At 40.0% G+C, this 12,094-nt stretch overlaps 1 protein-coding gene across 2 annotated transcripts; it reads right to left on the bottom strand.

Annotated features, from left to right (window-relative positions):
- Positions 1–1,167: 1,167 nt before the first annotated feature.
- On the bottom strand, positions 1,168–11,966 carry khsrp (KH-type splicing regulatory protein). 2 transcript variants are annotated; one of them, XM_065295075.2, is made up of 18 exons: positions 11,758–11,966; positions 8,045–8,150; positions 7,917–7,970; positions 7,800–7,836; positions 7,344–7,402; positions 4,725–4,796; positions 4,563–4,620; positions 4,299–4,479; positions 4,113–4,211; positions 3,763–3,885; positions 3,574–3,676; positions 3,373–3,494; positions 2,983–3,273; positions 2,793–2,902; positions 2,635–2,708; positions 2,315–2,521; positions 2,032–2,210; positions 1,168–1,931 (listed from the first exon to the last, which is right to left on the bottom strand). In XM_065295075.2, the coding sequence occupies exons 1-18, from the start codon at positions 11,848–11,850 to the stop codon at positions 1,923–1,925; spliced, it is 1,977 nt and encodes a 658-aa protein (XP_065151147.2). In that variant the 5' UTR covers positions 11,851–11,966; the 3' UTR covers positions 1,168–1,922. The 2 variants fall into 2 exon arrangements, with proteins under 2 accessions (XP_065151147.2, XP_065151148.2); XM_065295076.2 differs by having other exon boundaries at positions 2,321–2,521.
- Between the last annotated feature and the right edge of the window lie 128 nt (positions 11,967–12,094).

Genomic DNA, 12,094 nt, shown 5'->3' with positions numbered 1-12,094 from the left:
AAGCAAAAGTGCGTACGTCTGCTCAGACCCTGACGTGGCGCGAAGCACTTTTCCACGTCAAAGACAGTTTTTATAAATATGGACTTTGCCATGGATTTTTGCCTACGCACACTTTACGATCAAATTTGTGCGTACGCACGCTTTATAAATGAGGCCCCTTGTGATGTCAGAAGAGGATAATACCGCCCCTTAATCTGCACTATCCAACCACGGCACTGCCATTTAGAGCAGAGAGCAGCTCATTTGCATTGAAAATAACACACCCAAAAATGTTATAATAAAACTCTGCATGTTGATTTTTAGCTAGAACTTCACTGATGCACTATGGGGACCTTAAAAAAAAGTCTTGTGAAATGTCCCCTTTAAATCAAACGTACTGAAGTCCGTGTAAAGTCGGATATTAAATGTGTTCTCAGTTGGTCACACCACAGAAAAATTGTTAGAAACCACCCAGACAAATTTAAATGATTAAACTCGCTCTCGATTTTCAGATACCACTACAACCTGAATAGATGCTAGTTTCGCGCCAGTGTGTCATTGAGTCACCGTTTTAACCACGCCCAAATTATGCTGAACACAGAAATATGGAAAAACTGTAAATTAAGTACAGTCTTTGTACATGTTTCAGCAATATATCTATAACATGTGTGTTTAGAAACAATTATTTAAAAAATACTTCAAAGGAAACACTTTAAAGTGTGTAATGATAAAAGGAACTCTCAACGTGCAAGGATTTTCTATGCAAGCCTGAAGTAACACGACTCAAGTTAATAAATTACCTTAAAATACACTTAGTAAATGTACTTTTTCATGCACTATTTTTTATTTAACAAAATTGTACTCAACTGTGCCACTATGATTTTTAGTCTATTGAACCAAATCTCTGTGTATTACTTGTATTTAGTTTACTTTTCAAGTGCATTGACATATTAAAGTAAAACTATACTTTTAATATAGTAGTGCACAACCTTTACACTTATTTAGCACAAAAGAGTACTTGTTGGTATTAAAGTATATTTTTAGTACATTCGGGTATATTTTTTATACAGGTCCATTTACACAAATGCGCCACTAAAAATGCAATCAATGCACAAGGATTTCCTATGCAATGTTAATATAAAGAGAAATTGAGAGAAAACGCTTTCAGACTGAACAGCAGCCGTGTGATCTGATGAGGATTCTGTAACGTTTTTATTTTGTAGTTTTTAAAAACAAGCAGTAAAAAAAAGCATACAATTTATATACTTTTATATAACATCATGACTTCCAAATGACGTGGGGGTGGAAACAAAAAGAAATCCTTGTTTTAATAGTGAGGCGAAACGGGCCAGTACCGAACACTCTTACATACACACACGGGAAAAGCACCAACATACACGCAAATGCATCCTCACACATCGAAGTGTCACTTGATAATCACAGAAAATCAAATAAAAAACCTCACTTAATGACTTAAAAAATAAACAACGGGAATGTTCGAGCGCAATCAAATATTTTTAAAACGAAAAAGGACTAAAAGCAAAAAACAGTTACTCGTCGAGTTATAAACAGTAGTTAGTTATAACACCTGAAGATTTCCTCGTATGGACCTTTTCTCTCAAAAACGAATCCTTAAAGAAACGCAAAACAGGAAGTGCACGCTCGTGTGAGGAAGTTAGCGACATTTCCTTGTGCCTCCCTGGCGATGAGTCACATTAACGTGAGGAAGAAGAGGGATGAAGCTGCTGAGGAGGGGGAAGGCAGAGTTTGATTCGAGTTCATCAGTGTTTGTACATCCGGCGGAAATAAAGTCACGCAACTTCCTGCTGGACACAGCAAGAACAAATAAACAACAGAAAGAAGAAATTTTGTCCTTTTCTCAGGAGAGCAAGATCATGGGGAGTGAGGCCAGGGTGGACGGATGTGATTTCAACAAGAGTCTTTTACTGAGCCTGAAAGAGAGAGTTATTAAAATGACTTCTTGCAGTTTCGTGTAAATTGTTCGATCAGTAAATACATTTGAGTCTGGTGATTGCATGAACATGTACATACCTGCTGGCCCTGCGGCGTCGCACCTGGCTGTCCGGGTGTCTGTCCCGTCTGTCCGTAATAAGCAGCCTGCTGTCTGTAATATTCGGCCCACGCGGCGCTATAATCCGTCTGTCCTGCTGCTGCGGCGCCAGCGGCTGGAGCGCCCCCTGCCTGCGGTGCTGCACCACCTCCTGCTTGAGCTGAAAGAGCAAAGTGCACATCAATATTCATAAGCAAACTTTCGCCATTATTTCAGCATCGTCATTGGAAAAATTGTTTGTAGTGTGGTTGTGCGCAAACATACTCTCACCCATCTTCTTGTAATACTCCTCCCAGGCCTTGGTGTAGTCAGGTTGAGCGGTCCCAGGCGCAGCTTGATTCTGGTCAGCAGTAGCTGGTGCAGCCGGCTGGGCCGCAGGCGCCTGGCCGGGCATAGCGCCTCCCGCAGGCTGCTGGTAGTACTGTGCGTAATAAGCCGCCCAGGCTGCGTTAGGATCGGTTGCTGCTTTACCTGAAAGAGAGAGACACACTTTTACATCGACTCGAGAATGAAAATATGGTGCTTTGGTGTCTGAATCACCCCAGCATTATAGTATAGTAGCACATAAATGCATAAAATCTTACTGGGATCATGTGGCTGCCACTGCTGGTATGTATTTCCCCATCCCTGAGGATACTGGCCACCAGGAGGACCACCGCTGGAGAAGGTAAATGCATACAATTAGAAACACTTTCATGAAGTTAATCTAGCATTAGTTAAAGAATTTTAATGCAGTACTAACTGTGGAGGTCCGCCAGGAGGTCCTGGCTGGTATGGATTTGGGTTGTAGGGTCCCATCGGTCCACCAGGACCTGGTCCACCTGGTCCAGGACCAAGAGGGCACAGGGGTCCCTAAGAAGAGAGCAAAAACGGTTTAAACAAATTCAAACGAGCTAAATAGGATAAAACATATATCTATACAGTTTTCATACCTCAATCTTGTCTTCAATGAGCTGCTTGGCATGATCGATCTGTTGAGGTGACCCCCTAATGGTAAACAGTTTGAAATTCGGGTCGCCGTTGGGCGGCGGTTGGCGCGAGATCTCTACGAACGCGCCCGTCTGCTGGTTGATGGCCTTAACGTTTTCCCCTCCTCGGCCAATCACGAGGCCACATTTGTGGGCGGGGATTGAAAACGTCATCTCACCACCAGGTGGGCCCCAGTTGCCTGGACCACGCCCTCTACCGCGTCCACCCGGGGGCATCCCAGCTCCAGGAGGACCCTAAAGATGAGCAAATAAACATGCATAATATTATTAAAAAAAAAATAGACTCAACTAGTACAGAAATCAAAGTAATATGCAGCTAAACGCCTCTCTTACCCCTCCTCCTTCCTCTCGTACTCTGATGCTCTGCAGAAGTTCGTTGATTATACTGGCGGCGTGCTCGCAGCGGTCAGGAGGACCCATAATAGTGGCGATCTTCTCTGGACCGGTACCATCATCTTCACAGAGACATTACTAAAGTTACCACCACAGTAAAACACATTCACCTTATACAAAGACTTCAAGAGCCAAACTAACCTGGTTTAAACTGTATCCTCACACCAGCATCGTTCTGAATCTTCTTTATCATCTCTCCGCTTCGGCCAATCACAACACCCACAGAGTGACGTGGAACAGGCACCTGTCCAATTAGATCGTGATGACAAGAGTCAGGGAACATATCTGCATTTGTGCAGCAAACGGCAGATTAATACATCACACACACACCTCGAGTCCTCCTCCTCCTCCTCCACCACCACCACCTCCTCCCATATGGGAACCATACTCGTTTCTTTCAAATCCAGGTTGATCCCGATCTCTCAAGATCTCCTCCACCATCTCACGAGCTTGCTAGAAAGAGAAAATCATGTGACCTTTGAGCATTAACAAACACAATTTTACACTTCCAGTTATGGGCAACAGGATGTGATGTCACACTTAAAGGCTTTAAACGTCTTTTACTAAGTCAGTTCACATACACATTTCATCAAAAGTGTTTTATATACAAATTTGCAAGTCAAAGTTTACCAAGCTTGGTAGCAGGACACATAAAAAAGCATGCGTGGAGGGAACCTGACCTGCACTTTGTAAGGATCACCTATGATGCGAAGCGGCTTGTCGATATTTGGCCCCTGAGAAGCATCTTGAATTAAAATCATCTTTACACCAGCTCGCTCCTAAAAAACAAAAACAAACCCATGACTTACTGAAGAAGAGACAACTTTTCTGAAATAAACAAAAAAAAAATTGTATATCCCAACTACCTGCAGTTGTTTGATGGTCTCTCCACCTTTACCAATGATGAGACCTGCTTTTCCAGCAGGAATGATCATTTCCTGCATGTGACCACCACCACCACCGCCGCCCCCATTGGACGACTCATGGAAGGAGGGAGGAGTGCCCCGTCCTCGAGACACAATATCATCCAACAGCATTTTGGCCCTCCTGCATTGACAGGTCAAAGGTCAAAACTCAGATTTGAATTAAATTCAAGTTGTTTCTTTAATGTGTGGTAAGAAGCAACGTACCCAATGGCATCAGGAGAACCGGTGAGAGAGACGCTCCTGTCTGGAAGACCACCACTGTCTGAAATACACAAAACCAGGATGTTACAAGATATCTAAACATGCAGCCCCTCAAGAAGAGACCCAAACCAAAGTGTCTGCGAATTAAGAAAAGGTCCAACTCACCTGGAGCGATCTGTACTTTACAGCCCGAGTCCTGCTGGATCTTATTGATCTGTTCTCCACCTCGACCAATAACTATAATCAGATACAGAATACACGTGAGACCCTGGACCACAAAACCTTAAGTCACATGGCTATATTTATAGCAATAGCCAACAATTAGTGCTGTGATGGATCGCAGTCGACCACTATGCTGAATAAGTTTGCACACACGGTGCACACACGGAGAGACAAGTTTCAAAAAACAAAATGATCTCCACAGTATTATTTTTCTAATAAAAACGTGTGTGTGCATATGTATTTTTTATCCAAAGCGACTAACAGTGCATCACAAGCTATGCATTTTTATCAGAACTTAAGTTCCCTGGATTCAAACCCATGACATTTTGCGCTGCAAACGCAATGCTCGACCACTGAGCTATACAGGAACATGTCTATGTTTATGTATAGTCAGCAACCAGTCCGTGCTTTTCTTAAAGAGACAGTAACATTAATGACAAAGACTTAAGTAGGTTAATTGAGATTAATCAAACAACCCAAGACAAATAGAAAATCACTTCTGTAGCTCTAAAAAAAATCATCATTATATTTATTTCATACAACAAAGAGAGCGTTATGATTCATTTGATTAGATTTCTGTACCTAATGCCAATTTTAGCCCTTACTTAATGTGCAACTTTGTTCTTTTTATAAGTGTTTGTAATTTCTTTGTTTTTATTTGATTATTTGCATCTTTTTTTGCTGATCCAATCCGTGCCTCAAAAACCATAATGTGATCCGTCCTGTACGTTTGTGATCCGTCACATCCCTACCAACAATAGACTGTATGATCGAAATTATCAATTTTTATGCAAAAAAAATCATTAGGATATTAAGTAAATGAAGAGTTTGGTTCCAAAACGCAATAAATGCCATTTTTGAAAAAATTGAGTTACTGCCAAAATCAGTATTATATCAGGTCAGTATTTAAAAGTAAATTCTTAATTTTACGCAAAATCCAATATCCGCTTTGTTATTCTGTCATCTTTTCTCTCTTTTTTCCCAAAACGCAATAAACACCACTCCCCCTTTTCTACAGAATGCAATAAATCCGCTCCACAAATTACAGCGCACCATTCCACGCAATGTAAACAAACAATGGTGGCGCGTTGAGTACACAGAGTCCTAGTTTTCCTCATCTACTTTGTACTTCGTGATCAAGAAACAAACAAAAACAAAATAATACTTTTAATAGCATTGATAAACCTGTGGTTTTCTGTGAAGGGAAAGAAACGTAAGCCATCAACATCTAATAATTTACGCGAGAGGCACTCGGGAGACGATCGCTTGTTCTCCCGACAGCATCTAGCTTCTCTCGTGCTAACACATTGACCCCAGGGGATCTTATGAAAAACGTTCCATAATTTTACTCAAAGTCAACGAGAATAACAGCTGATCGATGTGAAAAATGTTAAGCGATGGCGTTTAGTATAACCGCGCAGCAATGACAGTGTTCCTAATATGACAAAGTAAGTGTTTTGATTAATTTTTTTAATCAGGGTGTACAACTGTTTAACTAAATTAATATAAAATGGCAAAAATGAATGCACATCTATACATTGATTGAATAGATTTATAGAATTTTGAAAAAAAAACGTCATGGATTTATTGCATTTTGTGGAAAAAAATCATTCGTTTTTATAATAAATCTTTGAAAATCAAGTTATGGATTTGAATTTTTTATGTTTTTATAACCTAAAGTTTCTATGTGAAAGTTTGTAACAGAAAATAGTGGTTTTCCTCTTGTCACTTTCTTGGTATAGAAAACACGTTTTTACCGAAATTTGTCAAAATGGATTTATTGCGTTTTTGAACCAAACTCTTCAAATATTATATATTTGAACAACTTTTAAAAGGCAATTTTCTCAATTTACATTTTTGCACCCTCATATTCCAGATTTTAAAAGTTGTATCTCAGCCAAATATCGTCCCATCCTAACAAACCATACATAAATGGACAAAATTGACCCATACGACCGGATTTGTAGTCCAGAGTCACATATAAACATTCGTGAGGCTAAAGGTTAAGCAAAAGTTAAAATCATAGACAATAATGGCCCTATAGGAGATTTTGGCGTTATGATAACCTTAAGCAAAAATACCACGATTTTATGTTGTTGCGGTATTTCGGAACTAAAATGTGATTTTTAAATTTCTGCGTATACAAAAAAAAAAAAACATTTCAACTGGACACAATACATTTTATCTTTAAGCAACATACAGGCATGCCAGGTAAAAATAAAGATTTAAAACAAAAATTATAATGTATGTTATAATTTAAGATATTAAAATGTAAACATCTAATCAATTACATGACTTAATGATTTAATTTTTTAACCTTGACTCTTTAAAACTACGGTATACAGTGATACCGGCCCATGCCTAGCCATACATGGGCAGCCTTTACATTTACATTTAGAGGAAATGTTCATGAAAAAAAGCACAACACAAAAAAGACAGAAGATTCAAATCTAAAGGGTCTGACAAACATTTTAAGCCAAATTTAACTTCTTTAGGTGTAAAATATGACCAGGACACATTTCTGACTTATATAGCAGTGCATTATGGGCAGTATGGACTTACTGAGGCCAACCATTCCATCAGGTACTCTGTAATCTTCTGTCATGGTGGAAGGACGAACACTGAGGGAAAAACATCTGAATGTCAATAAACATACAAATTTGAAATTCATATACGCTATCTGGTTGCTACGTTGGTTTAAGCAGCCTTTAGCATGATAAGAACGATAATACTCCAAATACAGTTGGGATCCCACTTTCAATTCAAGTTAAAAGGATTTTTGCCTGCTTTATCATCCACTATATAAAAATCCCAAATCTGATCACTTTCCAAAAAGCAAAAGCACACCTCTGTTCGGCAAACAGCACGATCTGAGGATTGTTTAGATCCATGTCACAGACAAACCTCTGACCATGAACTACAGTAACGTAACGCTTGTCTTAAGCAAAACCCCAGGTATTTTCTTACGAGTCAGATTATTGGTAAGGCTTGTAAACACTTTGTAAACGACAGACTTACCTCTGCTGAGAAAGGGCAGCCAGCTGGGCTCCGATAGCTGTGAATGAGACGAGGATAAAATCATTGCTCTAAATATAAACACACATGCAAGTCACTGAAAGAAAGTATAACTCGTACACAAGGCCGCTGCGCTGTCTCTGTCAGATGCCATCTTTTTGCTCTCAGGTTGATCTGAAGATAAACACAACAACAATTCAGAACGAGCAAGAGAGAGAGAGATACACATACAGGATCTCGTGCTGTACCTCCGTCCTCCAGCGATCGTTTCTGTGCGTTGAAGGGATAATTCTCCGCTCCTCCGTTATTGCTCATTGGGGGACCGGTAACGTCACCGCCAATTTTCGCTGCAATCTATTAGAAGGAACAAAGATTGTGATTACTATGAGATTAAACATGAACACAGCAAGACATGAGAGTCATAAACAACACTGTACAAAACATTGTCTCAAAAAGTCAAGTTGACGGGAAGCGAGTTGGTCTTGAAGTTGTTCAGACTTTGTAGCACATAGGCCTGGGGCGGTAACCGGATTACCGCCATACCGCGGTCACGTGACCCATGCCGCGGGTCTAAGCTCCTCACCGTCATAACCGCAAAAAAAAAAATCTTGAAAGATTGGCCTGCACGTGGGGATGTTATACATGCAGCTTGTTAACAACCGCAACTTGATAACTGAACATTAACTGATATGATTTTAATATTAAATTGTCATTGAGTAGAAATACAGGTGACGTTGTCTGTCACTCGTTTCAAGTAATACAAACATTTTAACGTTATCTAATTTGAATGTGCAAACCGCCGCAACAGATCAACAACAGAATCAGGTTTCATACATTATCAAATTTTCACGCAACATAAAGAGCACGCGATCAGTCCGAGGATTAATATCCAAAGAGGTTAGATTTTAAAGAAGTAGGCTTTTGCGTCGTCTTTCTCTGTTTGTGGAAAAAGACAGATGTTTATGGTAAGGGTCGAGGACAGAAGCGGTCTGTCCGAGCACGCGAGACAGACGCGGAACTGCCCGTGCGCGTGCGAGACAGACGCGGACTGCCCGTGCTCGCGCGAGACAGACGCGGACTGCCCGTGCGCGCGCGAGACAGACGGACCGCGTCATCTTGCACACACACGCATCTCCGTGCAGCTTCCCAGCTATACACAAGCACGGACACATATGCAGTACAAGTGATTTCTCATACAAATGGTTATTTTACCAGACCGTCAGGGCAGCAATAATTTGCGTCATTTACAGGCCATTCATAAATGAAGGATAGAAAAGTGGCGAAATGTCTGTGCGTGTCCACACGTGCCTACAATGCGTTAACATTTTTTTAACTGATAATATTAATTGTTCAAGTTGTTTAATGTTAAAATTGAATAAATGTGGAAGGAATCAAGGAAATAATATTCACTTTACATGTTCCTTAAGTAATTTGCACGTGTTTTGTATTGAAGATAAATAAATCATGCATGTCATTTAACTCGTTGTCTTGCCAATAAACCGCAAAACCGCGGGAATTTGTTGATTACCGACCGCGGTAAAAAAAAATCCAAACCGGCCCAGCCCTAGTAGCACATTTTATAGGGATCATACTCACAAAATTACCACAAGGCTCCAGACTAACTTTTTTCACTAGGAGCACAGTGGCCCCCAACTGAAAATTTTAGGGGCGCAACTAGAAAATTTAGGGGCACACATCGTAAATCAACATGCTAACCAAATATTCACATTTCTACTAATTTTCACTCTATTACTAATAAATATTTTAATGATAGATGCAGAAAGTACAATGTGCTGTTTGAAATTAATTGTCACATCACAAATTTACAAACAAAAACAAATTTACTGGTCGCACATGTGTAGTCTGGAGCCCTGTACCAGCAAACTGATATTTTAACGTCAATATATTGACATGACCAAAACTATTTGTTGGTCATAACGTTACATTTTTGGGGAGCACAAATAGCAGTGGGCCATTTCTATGTCATTTAAGTTTTGATCTGTTATTTAGGTTGAGCACTTGCGGAAAGTTCTTTTGATATGGGCACGTTACTTCAAATTAAAATGCAGGGATGTGCAAAAACAATATTCACTATAGAAATTCTAATGGCACTTCTCCATTTTGTTCATTTTTAAAACATTTTCACACAGGACCGTAAATTTTCACTGTAAAGTTCTCAGATATTTCCAGGTTTTCCATTATTATATAGCCGGACAACCAAAAATACCTTTACTTTGACACTTTCCTCATGTTTAAGTTAGGGCTGGTTGATTATGGGCCAAATCATAATCATGATTATTTTGATATATATTATAATCACATTTATGCAAAAATTAATAATCGTGATTATTTTGATTAAAATCATAAATCATGATTATTTACCGCGATTACTCTGTGCATTTATGTACCTTTTTATGAATTAAGTGTTGCAATAGGCTACATGTGCGGTGCCTTCAAAGTGCCTTACAAACACATAGGTCCAGCAGCATGCAATTAATATTTTAAATGCAGAATTACGGTTTTAAATCAACTATCTTGTTTTTGAAATTGTCTGAATCAAAAGTTGAAATTGAAAAATCAAAAACGATTATATGTAATGTCTGTTTATGTATTTCTCAATACCACAGATTTTCGGTTACTACAAATACCGTCTGTGCATCAGATTGCGATGCAACATCAAAGCGGTGGTAGCAGCAAAGACAGACCCAAAAAAACGGCTAGCGGAAGCGGCTAGTGATTGTGTGTTGTTGCGAGAACTGACGAGACTTCATCTTTCCTCCCTGAAAATATAATTACCTGCATCATAGAAATGCTGGATTAAGATCGTTTTGAAGGGGGGGTTGAGATTGTGATCTTTTAACGATTAATTGTGCAGCAAAGTGTACATTGTGTATAGGTCTGTGACGGTATGGATTTTTTTCTTAAAGCCGCACAACATATATAAATGTGCGGTGATGACGATGATAAACTCAGCACCGTGGTAGGCATCTCATTACTGGGATGATGCGGTAATAGTCACAGCCCTAGTTTTCGATATAAAACTAAATGTTACTACATGATATCACTGCAGGTGTCCAACATCACTCTCATAACCATTGTTGATGGAAATTTCACAAAGTTGTATTCTTTAAAACAACTGTAGTCCCACGTAAACTGCATGGTATTTAAAAATGATCAACACTCGGTACTATGGTAAAGCACCATGTTATTACTACTTCATACAATTACTGTACAGTGAAAACACAATACTGAGTACTATTTACCCTACTAATGAGAAAAACAATAGTACTACAAATGCAATGTGTAGTATGAAATGAAACCATTGTTTACCTACAGTAACCAGATTTTAACTATGGTATTTGTAGTAAAACCTTGATAATAGAAATGCTAATCAATCCATAAAAACACCATGCATACAATACGTCTATTATAATAAAACCATGATTTATTTTCATACACACTGTAACAATCATACAAAACATGTTTGTCTATGTTAGTATGATGCATCCCCTATGAAAGTTAAATATGGTTTCATTGTTGTAAAACTAATGTAACGATGGCTTTTTTGGTGGATTGATTACTATTTGCATTTCCACAGTATTATTAAGAATAGTTATGGTTACTGTGGTGAGACGATGATTATATGCGGTAACTACGGTTATTGTAATAAACGCTTTGCTTGGGTTTGTAGCGGGTAAGCATCGTTGTACTCGTTAAAATACCCCAGAGTAGCGCGTGAATACCACGGTATGAGTGCGGTGCCTCGTGTCACATCTCACGCTATTGTTACACTTCTACGATAACTTCTGTGAATGTAAACCGTTTTAAATGTAAAAATACAACACATTTATGAGAGATTTTTAGTAATGCTATCAGATTACCGTCAGGCACGCCGGTTTATGCGCGCGGCCTTGCGGGACACGCGCTGCTGACCCACAAACAAGCACTGCGGATCACTCACCTGCCGGGCGCGCTGCACCGCGTCGGCGAATGCGTCTTTCTTCAGTCCACCGGCTCCTAGAGCGGCTCCGGGCGGCGCGCTGTACTCAGACATGCTGTCCGTGCAGAATCGTGAGGTGTGCGGGATGCGGCGGGTACTCTAGGCCGGGCGGAGGTGCGCAGACGCGGGAAGACGAGCGAGACAAACGCATGGGAGGGACAAAAGACCTGCGGGGGTCGAAGGACGTCTCCTATAGGCGTTCGTAATGAGAAGCCGTTGAAGTAACCAATCAGCGAGCAGGTGGGAAGGGACGATGCGTGGTCATTGGATGTGCGTTGGCCGGTTAGCCAATTATCAA

This window comes from Paramisgurnus dabryanus, chromosome 4, assembly GCF_030506205.2.
Source record: "Paramisgurnus dabryanus chromosome 4, PD_genome_1.1, whole genome shotgun sequence".
Lineage (NCBI taxonomy): Eukaryota > Metazoa > Chordata > Actinopteri > Cypriniformes > Cobitidae > Paramisgurnus > Paramisgurnus dabryanus.
The sequence above is the reverse complement of the archived record's forward strand: the minus strand, read 5'-3'. Positions and strand labels throughout refer to the sequence as shown.